Raw genomic sequence first — 19,379 nt, forward strand, 5'->3', positions numbered from 1 at the left:
GTTTATTAATAATATTAATATATACATTAAAGTCTAGCCAAATTATAAGAGTTTAATTGTTAGTGAAATCCATGTGTAATTTCCTAATCTGTGTGTGTATTAATGTAAATAAGTTACAATTTGCATATGAAAATACAAACCATATTCAAATAACTGATTGTCTCTATAATTACATTATAAATATATTTAAAAATAAATACTGATTTAAATATTAATATAAAAGAATCATATTAAATGTTGTTAGGTGGATATATTTACGAGAACAAACAACTATCAATAAAAATACAATTGAATTCCAAATCATAATGCGTATTATTCCGTGCTGAACACCAAGGCCTCGCCAGACTCCAGTTCAAGTTGTCCAATGGCATATTTGACGCTTTAAAAGGGTAAAGGGTATTAACAGGGAAAACATACTGTCAAAGACTGTTGCTTACCCATCAGTTTTCTTTGAGTCCAAACTACGGATGAGCAGTCCCAAGGAAGCTGGCAATGTCTTGTCAAATTCTGTCAAATTTACTGTGACAGTTGATGAGCCAAAGTTGGAGACGTAGATAATGCTGGCAGCACCAGAAAGCGATCTTCAGACATTATAAAGAGTAAGTAATTGAATTATAATAATGGAATTCCAATTGACCCACCGCTTGACCACAAAGACATCCTCGATGAGCACCTTGTATCTAGTATTTCCATTTTGTAGCGTCTTTGAGCTTCTTCGCAGTGCTGTTAGCGACTTGTAGATGGTGAGATGTGAGTGATACGCTGCAGACTCGGTTTCCACATTGATAGTCTTGTAATCTGCAGCCAGAGGCAGCCAGGTGGTTGGGCCTTGTGTGAAACCCGCATTGGTACCACTGGTCCATTGGAAGGGAGTGCGCTCTGGATCTCTGGTGTACTGCTCGAATATGTTAGGGTTTGAGTTACAAGCCCAGGGATCCACAGTGTCCTCCCAGCTGATTTCACCATCGGTCATGCCCAGTTCCTCGCCCTGGTAGGTTACACTGGCACCTGGCAGTATCATGACCAGCATATTCATAGCATCAATGTGATTCAGGCCATATCGACTTGCAGCCCTGCGTTTATCGTGATTACCCAGCTAAATCCAATAATGAGTAGATTAATCAGTGTTTTTGTAAGGCTGACTTTCGTACTTACCACCCAATTGGGTGTGCGTCCCGCTGGCATATTCAGTAGCCATAGATCAATAGCCTCCTGTACATTTTTAGCACTCAGTCCGCTCTTCTCCATTACTGTAATGAAATTGAAGTTGAACGGCAAGTGAGCCCCATTCACGGACCGATTGCCGTAAAACTGCATCGTGAACCAGGCGGGGGAGTAGGTCTCAATAAGCAGCACACTCGAGCTACCTCCATGAATACGCTGATGATCATCGAGCACAGTGCGCCACTGGTAAACCATGTCCACGGTCTCTGGTTGATTTTCAATGTATTTCGTCGTCAAATAATCGCGATCATCAGCATCCTGTGTGGCCCCACTCAACGCCTCATCGGGATACTGACCCTCGCCATCTGGTAGTACCTCAAATAGAGGAGGCAGAGCATCGCATCTGAATCCCGCCACGCCCTCATTAAGCCAGTAACGCAACACTCGCTTCATTTGAGCCACAACATCAGGACTACGGTAATTCAAGTCGGGCTGTTGCACCGCAAACTGATGCAGATAATACTGCTGACGCTCCTCATTCCATTGCCAGGCGCTGCCTCGAAAGTATTGCAGCCAATTCGTCGGAGGTTCCCGTTTTCCAGTCGTGGCATTCACCTTACCATCGTGCCATATATAGTAATCAGCGTATCCTTTTTCCTTCTTCACAGACTTCTTAAACCAATCGTTCTCATCACTCGAATGATTGGGCACAAAGTCTAGAATGATCTTCAGGCCAAGCTCGTTGGCTTTCTTTATGAGATTGCGAAAATCATCCAGGGTTCCATATTCCGGCTGTATGTCGAAAAAGTCGGAGATGTCGTAGCCAAAGTCCACCATGGGAGATGTGAAAATTGGTGATAACCAAGCAGCAGTCACCCCCAAATCCTTGAGATACTCCAGTTTGCTGGTGATGCCATTCAGGTCACCGATGCCATCGCCGTCGGAGTCCTTGAAGGAGCGGGGATATATCTGATAGAACTGCGCTGTTTGCCACCAATCTTTAGAAGTGCTTGCCGTTGTTGTTGAATCCTGGCAAGCCTGGCCGAGGTCAATCAGTAAAACAGCACTCAGCAGCGTGGTAAACGCTTTATTCCGAAGCAAAGTCAATGTCATTTTGATTGCCTGTGAGACCGTCAGCTGGTCTTTTATAGATTTTTAGAGGGCAATTAGATAGATAAGGTTTGATAAGTAAGTAAGTGACGAGAAACGATTTAATCACAAGAGCAATTGGGTAACAATTATTTAACGTAGAGTACTATCAGAAGTGAAAAGTATTCCACATTCGCATTAAAATTAAAGTAAACTTGTCTTCTTCCAATACACACTCGATGTTTCATATTGACAACTCAAGTGCTTGGCAAATTGCTCAGCTACTTGAAGTGTGCTTATCATTTAAGCCCTGTTGAGCTGGTTGGCTTAAACTCGTAGCTAGCAGAACGTATAAAAGCCCAAGCGATGACCACCCATCGGATAAGTGATTAAGATGCAACCTTTACAACTGTCAATTTTAGCCTTCTGTCTGGTGGCTCTTTGCCAGACTTGCCAGAACACGTCAATATCACTGCGGACGGCAGTTCGCGTTAGTGACGAAAGCATCACGAAGGGTTTATATATACAGGAAGAATGAAAAATTATCTACGAATGTTTAATCAGATTTAGATATATATTAATCAAAAGGTATAGTCCTAACTAAATTAAGTGCTTATTCAAATTTTTCATAGATCCTCTGATTCGCGAGTTAAGGAGGTGTAAGTAGGAGGTGCAAAATTTAGATGAAAAAAAAATATTTAATGGGCTTGATTGAAAAATAGGGTAAGGCTTTCGACACCAGATTTTAAGACCCCGTACTTAAAAAAGTACAGGGGTCTATTAAGTTTGTTTTAAAGAATATGTGGGTAACAGGCATAAAAATACGTGGCAGCATCAAGAGAAAAGTCGATATAGCAATGTCCGTCTGTCCGTCTGTCTGTCTGTCCGTCTGTCTGTTTAAACACCTAGATCTCAAAAACTACAGCTACTCAGATCTAAGAGCTAGAGACACCAAACTTGGTATGTAGATTCCTCTATATAGCAGGCAGATCAAGTTTGTTTTTTTATTAGATCGGACCACTATCTTATATAGCGCCCATAGGAACAATCGTTCCAAAATCAAGTTTTAGTGTTAAAAACTTTTTTGTTTTATGAGATATCTCAACCAAACTGGGTTTTAAATATCCTGTCTAAAGTTGGTTTAAGTTGGACCACTATATCATATAACTGTCATAGGACCGATCGGGCGAATATCAAGTCTTAGTATGAAAAACTTTTAAATATTTAAATATTGATTAGAAAGACTCATGCTAAATTTTGCTAAGTGGCATGTATTTAGGAGAACGAAAATACAATTGAATTCCAAATCATAAGGCGTATTATTCCGTGCTGAACACCAAGGCCTCGCCAGACTCCAGTTCAAGTTGTCCAATGGCATATTTGACGCTATAAAATAGAAAAGGGTATTAACAAGAAAAACATACTGGTTAAGACTGTTGCTTACCCATCAGTTTTCTTTGAGTCCAAACTACGTATGAGCAGTCCCAAGGAAGCTGGCAATGTCTTGTCAAACTCTGTCAAATTTACTGTGACAGTTGATGAGCCAAAGTTGGAGACGTAGATAATGCTGGCAGCACCAGAAAGCGATCTTAAGACATTATAAAGAGTAAGTAATTGAATTAAAATAATGGATGTCCAATTGACCCACCGCTTGACCACAAAGACATCCTCGCTGAGCACCTTGTATCTAGTATTTCCATTTTGTAGCGTCTTTGAGCTTCTTCGCAGTGCTGTTAGCGACTTGTAGATTGTGAGATGTGAGTGATCCGCTGCAGATTCGGTTTCCACATTGATAGTCTTGTAGTCTGCAGCCAGAGGCAGCCAGGTGGTTGGGCCTTGTGTGAAACCCGCATTGGTACCACTGGTCCATTGGAAGGGAGTGCGTTCTGGATCTCTGGTGTACTGCTCGAATATGTTAGGGTTTGAGTTACAAGCCCAGGGATCCACAGTATCCTCCCAGCTGATTTCACCATCGGTCATGCCCAGTTCCTCGCCCTGGTAGGTTACACTGGCACCTGGCAGTATCATGACCAGCATATTCATAGCATCAATGTGCTTCAGGCCATATCGACTGGCTGCTCTGCGTCTATCGTGATTACCCAGCTGCACCAAAAGATAAGCAGATGTATTTGTGCTTTAGTAAGTCTTACTCTACTACTTACCACCCAATTGGGTGTGCGTCCCGCTGGCATGTTCTGTAACCACAGATCGATAGAATACTGTACAGTCTTCGCACTCAGTCCGTTCTTCTCAATCACAGAAATGAAATTGAAGTTGAACGGCAAGTGAGCCCCATTCACGGATCGATTGCCGTAGAATTGCATTGTATACCAGGCGGGAGAGTAGGTCTCAATTAGAAGCACACTCGAGTTACCTCCATAAATACGCTGATAATCGTCGAGCACAGTGCGCCACTGGTAAACCATGTCAATGGTCTCTGGTTGATCCTCTACGTATTTTGCAGTCAAAAAATTGCGATCATCTGGGTCCTGTGTGATTCCACTGATCGCCTCATCGGGATACTGACCGTCGGCATCTGGCTGCACCTCAAATAAAGTAGGCACTGTATCACATCTGAATCCCGCCACGCCCTCATTAAGCCAGTAACGCAACACTCGCTTCATTTGAGCCACAACATCAGGACTACGGTAGTTCAAATCGGGCTGTTGCACCGCAAACTGATGCAGATAATACTGCTGACGCTCCTCATTCCATTGCCAGGCGCTGCCTCGAAAATATTGCAGCCAGTTGGAAGGAGGTTCCCGTTTTCCAGTCGTGGCATTCACCTTACCATCGTGCCATATATAGTAATCAGCGTATCCCTTTTCCCTCTTCACAGACTTCTTAAACCAATCGTTCTCATCACTCGAATGATTGGGCACAAAGTCTAGAATGATCTTCAGGCCAAGCTCGTTGGCTTTCTTTATAAGATTGCGAAAATCATCTAGAGTTCCATACTCCGGCTGTATGTCGAAAAAGTCGGAGATGTCGTAGCCAAAGTCCACCATGGGAGATGTAAAAATTGGTGATAACCAAGCAGCTGTCACCCCCAAATCCTTGAGATACTCCAGTTTGCTGGTGATGCCATTGAGATCACCGATGCCATCGCCGTCGGAGTCCTTGAAGGAGCGGGGATATATCTGATAGAACTGCGCTGTTTCCCACCAATCTTTAGAGGTGCTAGCCGTTGTTGTTGTTTCTTGAATAGCCTGGCCGAGGTCAACCAGCAAAACAAGACTCAGCAGCGTGGTAAACGCTTTACTCCGAAGCAAAGCTAATGTCATTTTGTTAACGTGTCAGATCGTCAGCTGGTCTTTTATAGATGTTAAGAGGGCAGTTAGATAGATTAGATAGATTTTGATAAGATTTGATAAGCCAGTAAGTGACAAGGCACCATTCAATCACAAGAGCAGTTGAGCAACAATTATATAAGGTAGAATACTATCAGAAGTGCACATTCGCATTAGTATTAAAGTGAACCAGTATTCCTCCACTACACACTCGATGTTTCATGTTGGCAACTCAAGTGCTTGGCAAACTGCTCAGCTACTTGAGGTGTGCTTATCATTTAAGCCCTGTTGAGCTGGTTGGCTTGAACTCGTAGCTAGCTGAATGTATAAAAGCCCAAGCGAAGACCACCCATTGGATAAGTGATTAAGATGCAACCTTTACAACTGTCAATTTTGGCCTTCTGCCTGGTGGCTCTTTGCCAAACTTGCCAGGACACTGAAAGCTCCACCACCACCAAGGATTGGTGGGAAACCGCGCAGTTCTATCAGATATATCCCCGCTCCTTCAAGGACTCCGACGGCGATGGCATCGGTGACCTGAATGGCATTACCAGCACACTGGAGTATCTAAAGGATTTGGGGGTGACAGCTGCTTGGCTGTCCCCCATTTTCAAGTCTCCCATGGTCGACTTTGGCTACGACATCTCCGACTTTTTCGACATACAGCCGGAGTATGGAACTCTAGATGATTTTCGCAATCTCATAAAGAAAGCCAACGAGCTTGGCCTGAAGATCATTTTGGACTTTGTGCCCAATCATTCGAGTGATGAGAACGATTGGTTTAAGAAGTCTGTTAAGAGGGAGAAGGGGTACGCTGATTACTATATATGGCACGATGGTAAGGTGAATGCCACGACTGGAAAACGGGAACCTCCTTCCAACTGGCTGCAGGCATTCCGAGGAAGCGCCTGGGAATGGGTCGAGGAGCGTCAGCAGTATTATCTGCATCAGTTTGCGGTGCAGCAGCCCGATTTGAATTACCGTAATCCTGATGTTGTGGCTCAAATGAAGCGAGTGCTGCGTTACTGGCTTAATGAGGGCGTGGCTGGCTTCCGTTGTGATGCGGTGCCCGTGCTATTCGAGGTGGAGCCTGATGAGAATGGTCAGTATCCCGATGAGGCAGTGAGCGGATTGACAGATGATGTGGACAATCGTAACTACTTGAAGAATGAGCTGATTGAGAACCGAGCCGAGACCATTGACATGGCTTATCAGTGGCGCACTGTGATGGATGATCATCAGCGCATTTATGGCGGGGACACAAGAGTGTTGCTTATCGAGACTTATGCTCCTCCTGCATACACAATGCAGTTCTATGGCAATCGGTCTGTGAAGGGTGCCCATCTGCCTTTCAATTTCAATCTGATTACAGTGCCTGCAAGCAATGGCGTCTCGGCCAGTTCGATCAAGACAGCTGTCGACAACTGGCTGCTGAACATGCCAGCAGGACGTACTGCCAATTGGGTGATTGGTAACCACGATCAACGTCGAGCTGCCAGTCGCTATGGCGTTGCAAATACTGATGCAATGAATATGCTTGTAATGAGTCTGCCAGGAGCCAGTGTTACCTACCAGGGTGAGGAACTGGGCATGACTGATGGCTGGATTAGCTGGGCAGACACTCAGGATCCTGCGGCCTGTAACTCCAACCAGAATGTCTATGAACAATTCACCCGTGATCCCTCCCGCACACCCTTCCAGTGGACAAGTGGCAACAATGCGGGCTTCTCCACAGCCGCCAAGACTTGGCTGCCACTCGCCAGTGACTACAAGACAATCAATGTGGAGACGGAGCTAGCGGCATCTAGTTCGCATCTGAAGATTTACAAGGCGCTCGTGGAAATGCGCAAGAGTTCCAAGACTCTGCAGAATGGTTCAACTAAGTACGCAGTGCTCAGCGAAGATGTCTTTGTGATCAAGCGGTAAGCGTGAAGATTACATAATATTATTCTTTAACCTGCACTTCCTTCTTAACAGATCACTGTCCAACTCGCCAACTATTATTTATGTGGCCAATTTGGGCAGCAGCTCTGTCACCGTTGACCTTCGTGAACTCGACAAGACTTTGACATCGTCCTTGATCCTTGAACTGTGCAGTCTGAATTCAATGAAAGCTGTGGGGTAAGTTCAGTTTTTTATTGTCTTTTCCATCTTGTCTTAACTGACTTTCTCCGCTTTTAAATAGTGCTTCGATTGAAACCAAGAACCTTGAGCTGCTTGCAGGAGAAGCACTGATTTTCACATCGAATTGAAAGCAATTATTTTATTTTAAGCACAACCAATTTACTTGCCTATCGCATACTTGGAAAAATGTACAGAACTCAGTCATTTGGCATCTTCCTTTGGCTCAAAGCAACGGCGTTGCCGCTTGCTTAAATAAATAAATAAACAAACAAACAAATCGACAAACAAACCACTCAGCCCAGCACCACTGTACATACACAAATACACATAAATATACGTCTCTGTGTCTGTGTGTATACATGTACTCGAAAAGGTAAAAGTGTATCCGTATATGTTCTCAGATAGGCTCAAGTGCCCAATACCCTCATGCAATGCCTTGTAAGACAAGGGAGAGAGGTGTGCTGCGGGGGTCGACATTTAAAGTGTTTACACACAAATTAAAGTCAAACCCCGTATTATTTTTATTTCGCATTTTTTATTTTGTGTTTGGTAACAGCAACACAAACCGAAAGGCAAAGCACTCGTATGCTTAATACAAAGTAAATACAGATAAAAGTTTGGGGTCTAGATCCGTAAAAGAGCCTATCATACCAGAAGTCGTTTTAGCCTTTGAAGTCGACAGCTACGAGGGCTGCTTAACTACTTTATGTATGATTTATTTTATGAAAATATTTTGAATTTGAGAGATTACAGATTTCTTATAATTTTATATGAATATATTTGTTATTATCATATACACAATTTTTAAAATATGTATAAAAGATTTTTTTTTCTTCATAATTCAATTGTGAAAAGAATATAGTTAAAAACAGGTCAACTGCCGATATGTAGGTGTAGGATATCTTTCTTTTGTATAATTGAAAATAAAAATATTATTTTTTGCCTTTATTTCCCAACACAGCTTTGTAAAGTTATCGAGAAGCCGTCGAGGGCATGCTTCTTGCATAAGTTAAGCTTCTGAATGTGAAACTTCAATACACGTACGTAGAAACATTGGAAATTGAATTTAGGTAGCTCTGTGCTAATACGTTAAACGGCAAATTACACATACGCCAAGTAGACATGTACCACTGGTCTTGTTGGCGCAAAGTGATGATATACATGACAACTTCTGTTGGCTATTAAAACAGACACTTGAAAAATCACTGTTAACACATATTAATAGAAGGCATTGTTCCAGATTAAAAATATTCCTGGAACTTTAATGACTGACATAGGCAATAAATTTTAAAGACGGAAGAATATTATAGCTTAAAAGACATTTTTCTGCAATCATCAATTTTGTATAAAGAAATATATTGTAAAGCAGTCTCGCCTTCTCGTCTTTCATTGCAACATTATGCGGACATTGGAAAATTAGCTATGTGTACCAAAGGAGCTTACAAAATATCAAAAAGAACGTGTAAATGGCGGCGTGACCTGTGAGCCCATTAAAAGGGTCGCAGACACAATCTGAGCCCGAGTCTGGGGCACTTTACTCCCTCGCACGTGACCTGAAACCAAAAAAAAAGAAGATAAACTGGTTATACTTTTACTTACTCGTTGAAAACCGCAAGGCGAAGCGTCACCTGGCGGTGGCAGACGAAGTTGCCGTCCTTTTGAGCATTTCATTTTGTAAAGATAATGAAGTTAATTTCCCGAAGAGCGGCTGCTTAAAAAATCAACGCATTACGCATTATATTTAAGATGGTTTTCGAAGATTTACGCTCAAGTATGCCGAAAAACTTTTACCTCGAACATGGAGGAAAAGTTTGAAATGCATTAAGTTTGTAATCTGTAGTAATTCTGCCAGCAGGAAGGAAACATCAGCACATTTACTAAATGTATTTGAGCTACAACAACGTATGCATATTAATTTTGTTTGCACACGCAACGTATGCGTAATATTTGAGTTAGGCTCACCGTTATTTGACTTTTCTAATTTTACGGCTGTATCTAGATTTCTCTCTAGTTGTTGTTGTTATTATTAAGTTGTTAACGAGTCTCGGTGTTTGCTTTTTGATCTTCCCCTATGCCAAGCACGTACAGATTGGTCAGGTGAATTATAAAAGTATGATTAACCTGTAAATGAATCGATCAAATGGATTTAACTTTTAAAATATATATAAAACATATCCATATTCAATATCTTAAACATTTTTTGGACAAGAATTATCATTAAGATTTCGTTTAATACTAGAATTTGATGGGCTATAATAATGCCCTTATGACTTGCCGCCAACTAAGGGTTAATTCCTGTCCAGTCGAGCAGAGCAGTTACTCAATTCTAAGCCCTCAGATAGCCTAGCCTTAATTGCACCACAGACATCGCTTGTGGATATCTACCGTCTGCAAAAAAAAGTGGTAAAGGGTTGAGCATTTCTTTTTTTCTATAGTAGACGAGCTAATTTGAACTTTTAGCACGTAACTGCCACCAAAAGGAAATCCGTTAATGACACGGCGAAAGGCGACGATGAAATAGCAATTGTCGTTGTCGGTCTTGGTAGTGTGGGTCTTGGGTCAGACTGTGATTTTGGCCATTTAAAGTGCATCAGTAAAAAATTATTCGACTGCACCACTGACTCAATGTGCCAGCAAATTATTAGGTTCCGTTCCAGTAAAACTTACATGTATTTTTGAAAAATATTTCAGGAATGATAGGAATAAAAAGTTTGATTTTATATTTTAAGCTAAAATACACATAGATTATTAATAAATTTTATTCAATTAAGAAATTTGCGATATTTATGAATCAAGCTTGCAAATAACCAACATTTTTCCTTGCATATCGATAAAAAGCCGATTACTATCCGAAATTGTATTTAAAACACATCAATAGCATACGATTTGCTTAATTTAAACAAAAAAACCTAATCATAAATTAATTGCTATTTAGTATAAATTTATTTAAATGAAATGTATTTATTTATTTTCTATTTTATCATGTTATGATAATTATGGATGCTGTACTTTGTTTAAAGTCTCAAATTTTCCATAATTTATTCGTTCTTTTTGCATGTTTTTTTGTTGGAGAGAACTGCACATAAATTTGAAGCACATCATGAGAATCGCCCGAAGGTGAAAACTCATAATAATTTCACTTCATTTTTTATGAGTAAATTAAAAAGCTAACCCCAGTCGTTGCTTGCTGTCGTTTGCCATGCTGGTCGTGTCTGCCCACGTAGCTAGCATACTCGTTAGGTGGATGGGTGGATGGGCCAGTTCCAGAATCAGAGTTAGAGCTAGAAGGCAGGTCGAAGGTTGGCAGGTGGAAGGTGGCAGGTTGGCAGTTAGAATCACCGTCAACATTAACATTGTTTGGGGGTACTTTACAATCGTCGAGACAGAGGTGTTTTGTGGTGTGTTGCAACACTTCGTATGCGTGATTTGTGTGTCTTATCAATCACGTCTAATGGAATTTCTTTTTGTAGCCGTACTCGAGGCAGACAAAGTTACCTAATAATTTATAATAAGTTGCCGGGCTTGCGACCTCAAATTGAAAAGTTTTCCAATGTCGTTTGGCAATGACTTTTATACGAGATAAACGCACAAACATATATATATTATACATATAAATTCTTGATAACTTATGACAAAGCGTATATATACAACATAATTTTATAAGCCATCTAAGCAGATTCCAAAATCAGCGCCGCATATGGCTCCAACGCCAGGCTGCTCATCGTCACGCTGTTCCTGTAACATAGAGTGTCAGAAAGTTAGAAAGTATAACAAAAGTCAGTGATAAATGTATCAATTGATTTGGCAACGAACTTACCCCACAGTTCCCTTAGACGCTGGATTGGCTAACTTGATCTTATAGCTACCAGAGGCATACAGCACACTGGCCACATCCACCCCGCTGACAGAGGTGCCCAGCACATTGGCCACCAGAATATAGCTAGTCTGACCACTGAGTGATCTCTTGATGGCCACCACATTGTCATTAACTGCTGCGTATCTTGTATTTCCGTATTGCAACGTCTTCGTCTTACGCAACTCCACCAGTTGCTTATAAAACTTGAGGTGACTGGAGTCGGCGGCACTCTCAGTCTCCACATTGACAGTCACATAGTTTGGATTGATGGGCAACCAAGTGGTGCTATTGGTGGAGAATCCAGCATTTGTCCCGCTGCTCCACTGGAAGGGTGTTCTAGCGGGATCTCGGGTGAAACTCTCGTAGATATTCGCATTGGAATTGCAGGCAGCCGGATCACGTGTATCTTCCCAGCTTATGTCCAAGTCAGTCATACCCAGCTCCTCCCCCTGATAGGTAATACTCACGCCGGGCAAAAACATCTGCAGCATGTTCATCAGATCAATACGCTGCTCTCCATATCGACTGCCCACGCGTCTCTGATCATGGTTACCCATCTGGAAGAGAAATTGACGACTTAAGAACTGTGTTTCTCTTTCTTTTAGGATACTCCACACAGAAAATCTCAACTCTTCTTTGCGTTAATATAGAATCTTCACTTACCACCCAATTAGCAGTCTGTCCCGCGGGCATCTGTCCCAACCAGCTGTTGATGATCTTCACAAATCCCACAGCATTCAATTGTGTGTTATCCTTATCACCATTGCCACCGACTATGAACTGGAAATTGAAGGGTATCTGGGCGCCGTTGGTTGTGCGATTACCATAGAATTTCATCACATAGTCGACAGCCGAATAGGTCTCGACCATGAGGATGCGTGTATCGCCGCCATGGACACGCTTGTAATCATCGAGCAGGCGACGCCACTGGTAAACCATGTCCACGGTTTCGGGCTGATCCTGCGTATAGATGTGCTTTAGGAAGGACGCATCATCCGGATCATCTGTATATCCGCTAAGCGGCTCGTCGGGATAACGACCCTCCGCATCGGGCAGGGCTTCAAAGCACCAGGGCACGGCATCAATGCGAAATCCGGCTACGCCGCGATCCAGCCAATAGGTGAGTACGCGTTTCATTTGGGCGACAACTGCGGGATTGCGATAGTTGAGATCGGGCTGTTGGACAGCAAATTGATGCAGATAATACTGTTGGCGTTCGTCATTCCATTCCCAGGCGCTGCCTCTAAAGGCTTGCAGCCAATTTGAAGGCGGCTGTCGCTCTCCCGTTGAGGCATTCACGTATCCGTCGTGCCACACATAGTAATCCTCGTAGCCCTTCGCCCGCTGCACAGACTTCTTGAACCACACGTTCTCATCACTCGAATGATTGGGCACAAAGTCCAGTATGATCTTGAGACCTCTTTTGTTGGCTTCCGCGATCAGCTGATCGAAGTCTGTGAGTGTGCCATACTCTGGCTGAATGTCGAAGAAGTCGGCAATGTCATAGCCAAAGTCCACCATGGGTGAGGTGTATATCGGCGACAGCCAAGTAGCCGTCACTCCAATGTCCTTTAGGTAGTCCAGCTTGGAGATGATTCCCTGCAGATCACCAATACCATCGCCATTGGCGTCCTTAAAGGACCTAGGATAGATCTGATAAAACTGTGCCACCTGCCACCAATCTCTTGTGGCTTCACTGCTGCTGCTGGCTCTCTCCAGATCCACAGCTGCTGCCTGGCAGAGACAACTCTGCAAAGCCAAGACCAATAAGGTCACTAATAACTTGTTAAAGCGAAACATGACTGAATAGCCAAAAGATCTTACAGCACCTTATATACTCGTAATCGTACAGAATGTCACTTTAAGAGTTTGTATGTCTACATTTATTTTGTAATGGGTACTCGTATATTCATGTGACTATGTATAATAATATTGTCTAACGACGATAAGTAAGATAGAGCACCACTTGAGCCAGCAACAGATAAACGCCCTCTATCGACAACTGACGATGTTCACCATTTGTATAGTAGTTGTAATAGGTAGAAGTGCTTCTTAGAATCAGCGACTCCTTAGGAAGCAATTGCAAAGACTTGACATTGATGTAATCCCTAAGAGTTCAGAAACGGTTGTATAAAACGTTGATAATGTCACCTTTGCTAAACTCACCCCACTTTCCGCTGAGATTTGTCCGATACCAAAACCACCTGCATTTCAGCCGTCAAATCGTCGAAGCTCTCCTTTAAATTGACAGTCTCAGTGCCATCAAAGAGGCTCAATATTGTCAGATAGGTAAAGTCATGCTGACGGAAGCTAGTCATGCAAATTATAAATAGATAGATTAATATTTTGTAGGATTTGGAATCACTGTTGACTCACCGTTTAACTCCCAGCACAGCATCACTAACAGCCTTCACCTCAGTCTCACCATGTTGCAGTGTCTTTGATTCTCTTCTCAGCTGCATAAGCCGTTTATAGATGTTCAGATGACTGAGTGATTCTTTTTGTTCCTGGTCCACATTGACCAGCTTGAAGTCCTCGGCAATGGGCAACCAAGTTTTGCTGGCATTGCTGAATCCCGCATCGGTATCGCCGTTCCACTGGAAAGGCGTTCTTTCTGGATCGCGTGAGAAGTGTTCGTAGATACTGGAATTGGAATTACAGGCCGCAGGATCAACCGTGTCTTGCCATGAGATCCAGACATCTGACATGCCCAGCTCCTCGCCCTGATAGGTCACACTGGCACCTGGTAATGTGGTAATCAGCATGTTTAGCATATCCACTCGATCTTTACCCAGTCGAGAGCCTACACGGCGATTGTCGTGGTTGCCCAACTGTACACGTAAATAAGTAAAGAAAAATGTTTCATGAAAAGAATATGCCAATTGATAGCAACAAAAACATACCACCCAATTGGCTGTGCGACCTTTCGGCATGTGCTGCATCCACTTTTGTATACTCTGAACGTAATTGTCCGCATTGGAACTGTTTGATATCTCGCTTATCAGCAGAAAGTTGAATGGCAGCTGAGCTCCCTCGGCTGTGGCATTGCCATAGTACTGCATCACGATATCGATGGGTGAATAGGTCTCGGCCAGCAAGATGCGCTCCTCATCGTCCCGAAACTCATCCAGAACCGCACGCCACTCGTAAACAAGACTTATTGTCTCCGGCTGATCGACCGTATAGATGTGCTGCAGATAACCATAGTCATCGGGATCATTGTTCCAGTCATTGCGCGGTTCGTCGCGGTACTGACCCTCATTATCGGGCGCTATCTCGAAGACATGTGGCACCGCGTCGATGCGAAAACCGAACACGCCCTTTGCCAACCAAAAGCGTAGCACATTCTGCAAGAAATCCAAGTTTAGAGCCATGATTAGGCCATTTAAAGAACTCACCTTCATGGCCTCTCGCACTTTGGGATTGCGATAGTTCAGATCGGGCTGCTTTTTGACAAACTGATGGAGATAATACTCCTGTCGTGTCTCGTGCCACTGCCAGGCGGATCCTCGGAACACGCTCACCCAGTTGCTTGGCGGATGACGTGATCCATTCACCATTTTCCCGGGATGCCACACATAGAAGTCCTTGTACTCCGGATCCCCAGCCGCCGATCGCTTGAACCAATCACATTCATCACTCGAATGATTTGGCACAAAATCTAATATGATCTTAATATTCAGCTGCTTGGCGACTGCCAAGAGTCTCTCGAGGTCAGCCATGGTGCCAAAGATGGATGCAATCTCGGTGAAGTTGGCAATATCATAGCCAAAGTCTGCCATGGGTGAGGTGAATATCGGCGATAGCCAAGTGGCTGTAATGCCCAGTTCCTTGAGATAATCCAGTTTATCCGTAATGCCTTATAGATAGATTTATTTTCAGTGTTTTCTTTTGCGTTTTGCTTTCTTCTTTTGTCTTTTGTCTTTCACTCACCGTTTAAATCGCCCACGCCATCGCCGTTGCTGTCCTTAAATGACCTTGGATAAATCTGATAGAAGGCGCCAGTTTGCCACCACTTGAGCTCATTCTTCTGCTGATCGATTTCCACGAAATCCGCATGGTAGTTGGGAAATGGCTGACTCAGTGCCGATCCGAGCCACTGCAGCATCAGCATCTGCATTAGCAGCAAACTCGCCAAAAGGCCTGCCATTATCTCTAGTGATTCTCGATCCGAATTATGTGGAAACAATGCTTAAACGCTCAGCAGTCGGAGTGCACTAACAAAAAACAACTCACGTTCGTATGCAAATGCTTATCAAATCCCCTTTCGATCCTCTCCCACTTGGCTCTCACTCTCAATTGCTGAGAAGACCATTTAATGCTTGCGCTTTATTTTTAGTATGCATGCTCAGCGCTTATTTGGTGACACAAAGCGAGTTAGACAATAACAGAAGTGAAGAGAGAGTGAAATACAGAGAGAGATGGAGAGCGTGAGTGCGAATTAGACAATAACAGAAGGGAAGATAGAGTGACATACAGAGAGAGAGATGGAGAAGTGCGAATGTTGCTCACTCGATTAATTCTTAAAATGAACATACACTAAGAGAAAAAATAAAATAATTTTAATTTAATATATTTTTAATACACCAAAAAATAAATTCCTTATTTATTTATTTTATTTACTTAATAATTTCATCTTATTTAAGTGCTATAAACAACAAAGTTCAGATTGTTATTTAATGGACTCAAATGCAATAATTTGCTTATATTTCCAATTATATTATAATAAAATACATTTCTTTTCAGTGTATGTTGCATTGTTTTCTTGTTATAAATTTGTATCGTATATACAGTTCTCACTATAAATACAATTGCCACAGTCACTCTCAATTTTACCGCAAATCTTATTTGCTTAAACATCTTTTACTCTCTCTCTCATTCTCTTTCTGGGTCTCTCTTAAACTGTTTTATCAGCAGAGCGGCAGCCGGTTTTTCGTTAATCTTTGATTTGCTTTTGTGCCTGAGTTTCTATACACAGCAGCAAACTTGTTGAAAAAAATAACAGCAACTAATTCTAAATTTATGATACAAGTTTATAATTTTAATATTTAAAGTAATATAGTGAAACTCTGGGAATAATCATTAATTAGAGTATCAATTTTTGTCCAAATATAAAGATTATTTTTACGATTTTGAAGTAAAACTCGAAATTGATCATTATATTGTAAGTAAATTAATAAAAGTTAAAATATATTCCACTTAATAAATTTTATAGAGTAGGAATATAGTCAAGTTTGAATTGTTGAATTAATTAACCGATAACCTAATATATGCATGACTCAGAAAAGGTGGATTTATATTGCTCACTTGCTGATAAATGAATATAAATTAGAAATTCAACCGCATCATGATGGAGAGTATTTTATTTATTTTTGCAATCGGTTTCTGCACATTTATGGCTAAATTGTGGTTGTCGAACGGAGGACAATTGCCTCGTAGGGCATCAGGGTGATACTGCTGGCGGAAACCTGATCACCCAATTGCTTGATGGATTTGCCAGTCACGAGAGCATACTGGAATTTTGCCGGGAGTCCACTGAAAACATCATTCAGATTAACATTCTCAATGTGGCCGAAAATGTTAAAGAGTGAAATGTAAACATAGTTGCCACTCAGATAGCTGTCAAGTAGGAGTAGATATGGTAATTATAGTAAGTGGAATACTTATGGGAATTAGTAGAAATTACTCACCGCTTCACTGCCAAAACATAGCCACTGACGGCCTTGATCTCTGCAGATCCCTGCTCGATGGTTGGCTCCTTTCGGAGCTGCTGCAGACGCTTGAAGACATTCAGATGGCTGACGGCGACACCTCGTTCCGTTTGCACATTACGTTGTCGATAATCTTGGGCAACTGGCAGCCAGGTGGAGTCACCGGTGGTGAAACCACTGAACTTTCCATCGGTCCAATGCATGGGTGTCCTGGCAGGATCACGGGACATGGCCATGTAGTTGTCCTCATGTCCATTGCATGCCTGGGGATCAACAGTATCCTTCCACGAGATGTAGGCATCCAGCATGCCCAGCTCCTCGCCCTGGTAGGTAATACTGCAGCCAGGAAGTGTGAGCAGCAGGACGTTGAACAGATCAACGCGATCGGCACCAAAGCGGGAGCCAACACGATTCTTATCGTGATTGCCAATCTATGATCGATAAAGTGGTAATCGATTAGTCACGTGGCGGACACGAGGGACACGCTTGGTTGTCCACTTACCACCCAGTTGGCACTCTTGCCACTTGGCATTTGCGATAGCCAGTTGTTGATCAAGTACTCGTAGTGATAGGCATCGGAATCGTAATGCAGATTGCTTATCAGCTGGAAATTGAAGGGTATCTGTGCTCCCTCGGCCGTTCCATTGCCATAATAATGCATCACAATCTCAATTGGGGACCAGGTCTCAACCATCAGTATACTAAATGTAGGTTACGACTTGGTAATCTCAAATCTATCGAAATCGATCACCGATTACTCACCGTTCATCGCCACCGTTGTCCTGCTGAAACTGATCCAAGATCTCACGCCATTCGTAGACCAAATGTGGAGTTTCGGGCTGATCTACAGTGTAGATTTTGTGAGTGTATCCATACTCATCGGGATCATTGGTCCAATCGTTGCGTGGTTCGTTCGGGTAGTTGCCATTCTCATCAGCCTCAACCTCAAAGGCGTGATAGATGGCATCCACACGGAAGCCGTCGACACCCTTTTCTAGCCAAAACCTCAGCACATCGTTCATTTCCTCGCGCACAATGGGATTGCGGAAGTTAAAGTCTGGTTGTTTCTTGTGGAACTGATGTAGATAGTACTCCTGTCGACCCTCATGCCATTCCCAGGCCGAGCCACGGAACACGCTCACCCAATTGGTGGGAGGTCTGCGCACACCGTTCTCAACAAATCCTGGATGCCAGATGTAGTAATCCTTGTACTTCTTCTCGCCGGCAGCGGAGCGTTTAAACCAATCGCATTCATCACTCGAGTGATTTGGCACAAAGTCCAGAATGATCTTCACATTCAGCTGCTTGGCACGCTTCACCATATTCTCAAAGTCCTTCATGGTGCCAAACAGAGGATCTACCTCTTTAAAGTCCGATATATCGTATCCAAAGTCGGCCATTGGTGATTTTAGAAATGGTGACAGCCAAGTAGCTGTCACTCCAATTTCCTTAAGGTATTCCAGTTTCTCGGTTACGCCATTCAAATCCCCAACACCATCCCCATCGCTGTCCTTAAAGGAACGCGGATAGATCTGATAAAAGGATGCCGTTTGCCACCACGGGGCAGCTGCATCTGCGGCCAAAAGGCCCAGGCTAAGCAGTAGGACAATACTAGACCAAGTGGTCATTGTTAACTAAGGGAGACCCGAGGACCATCGACCTCTTTATATGCCTCTAGAAGCTATCGATAATGTCAAAATCTACATAATAAAAGTTATAGTATAACTTCTTATCTTTGTTTTTTGTTATAAAAACTGATTCTAGTTGTATTTGCGTAATTTATGATACAATTGAATTGATTGAGTTAGATAAAGTAGAGCAACAAAAAAGTTTAAATTGAGTACATTAATAGTTAATTAAAAACATTTAGTTGATATTTGGGAGAACAAATAATAATGTATTAGGAAATTAATTGAGTAACTAAATTAACTAACTTGTGGAGTTATCTAACTCTATAAACTGATTCGGAATCATTCAGATAACTCTGCTGATAGTCTATAAATCGGATTTCTGATAGCGAAACATATTTTATGTTTTCCTCTAATTTTGTTAGTTCCCATATTAATTCGATTTGAATAATATTTTGCGAGATAAACTTTATTTGTACCTCTTTGGAGTATTTAATAGACCAGAAAATATATGCTC

The 19,379-nt window shown here is 42.4% G+C and overlaps 6 protein-coding genes across 6 annotated transcripts; 1 reads left to right on the forward strand and 5 right to left on the reverse strand.

Moving 5' to 3' along the window:
• Positions 1-230: 230 nt before the first annotated feature.
• On the reverse strand, positions 231-2,316 carry LOC117783413 (maltase A1-like). Its single transcript, XM_034620814.1, has 4 exons — positions 1,156-2,316; positions 642-1,096; positions 438-581; positions 231-379 (listed from the first exon to the last, which is right to left on the reverse strand). Exons 1-4 carry the CDS (start codon positions 2,275-2,277, stop codon positions 313-315), a joined length of 1,788 nt encoding a protein of 595 aa, XP_034476705.1. The 5' UTR covers positions 2,278-2,316; the 3' UTR covers positions 231-312.
• Positions 2,317-3,504: 1,188 nt separating this feature from the next.
• LOC117783402 (maltase A1-like) lies at positions 3,505-5,552 on the reverse strand. The gene is made up of 4 exons (XM_034620802.1): positions 4,416-5,552; positions 3,902-4,356; positions 3,698-3,841; positions 3,505-3,639 (listed from the first exon to the last, which is right to left on the reverse strand). Exons 1-4 carry the CDS (start codon positions 5,535-5,537, stop codon positions 3,573-3,575), a joined length of 1,788 nt encoding a protein of 595 aa, XP_034476693.1. The 5' UTR covers positions 5,538-5,552; the 3' UTR covers positions 3,505-3,572.
• Positions 5,553-5,895: 343 nt separating this feature from the next.
• On the forward strand, positions 5,896-7,956 carry LOC117783403 (maltase A1). Its single transcript, XM_034620803.1, has 3 exons — positions 5,896-7,465; positions 7,521-7,664; positions 7,729-7,956. Exons 1-3 carry the CDS (start codon positions 5,913-5,915, stop codon positions 7,793-7,795), a joined length of 1,764 nt encoding a protein of 587 aa, XP_034476694.1. The 5' UTR covers positions 5,896-5,912; the 3' UTR covers positions 7,796-7,956.
• A 3,262-nt stretch (positions 7,957-11,218) lies between these two features.
• LOC117783401 (maltase A1) lies at positions 11,219-13,338 on the reverse strand. The gene is made up of 3 exons (XM_034620801.1): positions 12,187-13,338; positions 11,485-12,080; positions 11,219-11,402 (listed from the first exon to the last, which is right to left on the reverse strand). The coding sequence occupies exons 1-3, from the start codon at positions 13,321-13,323 to the stop codon at positions 11,336-11,338; spliced, it is 1,800 nt and encodes a 599-aa protein (XP_034476692.1). The 5' UTR covers positions 13,324-13,338; the 3' UTR covers positions 11,219-11,335.
• Positions 13,339-13,383: 45 nt separating this feature from the next.
• Positions 13,384-15,709, reverse strand: LOC117783399 (maltase A3). Its single transcript, XM_034620798.1, has 6 exons — positions 15,457-15,709; positions 14,922-15,382; positions 14,427-14,870; positions 13,900-14,354; positions 13,690-13,833; positions 13,384-13,631 (listed from the first exon to the last, which is right to left on the reverse strand). Exons 1-6 carry the CDS (start codon positions 15,671-15,673, stop codon positions 13,460-13,462), a joined length of 1,893 nt encoding a protein of 630 aa, XP_034476689.1. The 5' UTR covers positions 15,674-15,709; the 3' UTR covers positions 13,384-13,459.
• A 1,159-nt stretch (positions 15,710-16,868) lies between these two features.
• LOC117783404 (maltase A3) lies at positions 16,869-18,877 on the reverse strand. The gene is made up of 4 exons (XM_034620804.1): positions 17,997-18,877; positions 17,737-17,935; positions 17,214-17,665; positions 16,869-17,142 (listed from the first exon to the last, which is right to left on the reverse strand). The coding sequence occupies exons 1-4, from the start codon at positions 18,860-18,862 to the stop codon at positions 16,923-16,925; spliced, it is 1,737 nt and encodes a 578-aa protein (XP_034476695.1). The 5' UTR covers positions 18,863-18,877; the 3' UTR covers positions 16,869-16,922.
• Positions 18,878-19,379: the final 502 nt, after the last annotated feature.

This window comes from Drosophila innubila, assembly GCF_004354385.1.
Source record: "Drosophila innubila isolate TH190305 chromosome 2R unlocalized genomic scaffold, UK_Dinn_1.0 1_C_2R, whole genome shotgun sequence".
NCBI classification, from domain to species: Eukaryota; Metazoa; Arthropoda; class Insecta; order Diptera; family Drosophilidae; genus Drosophila; species Drosophila innubila.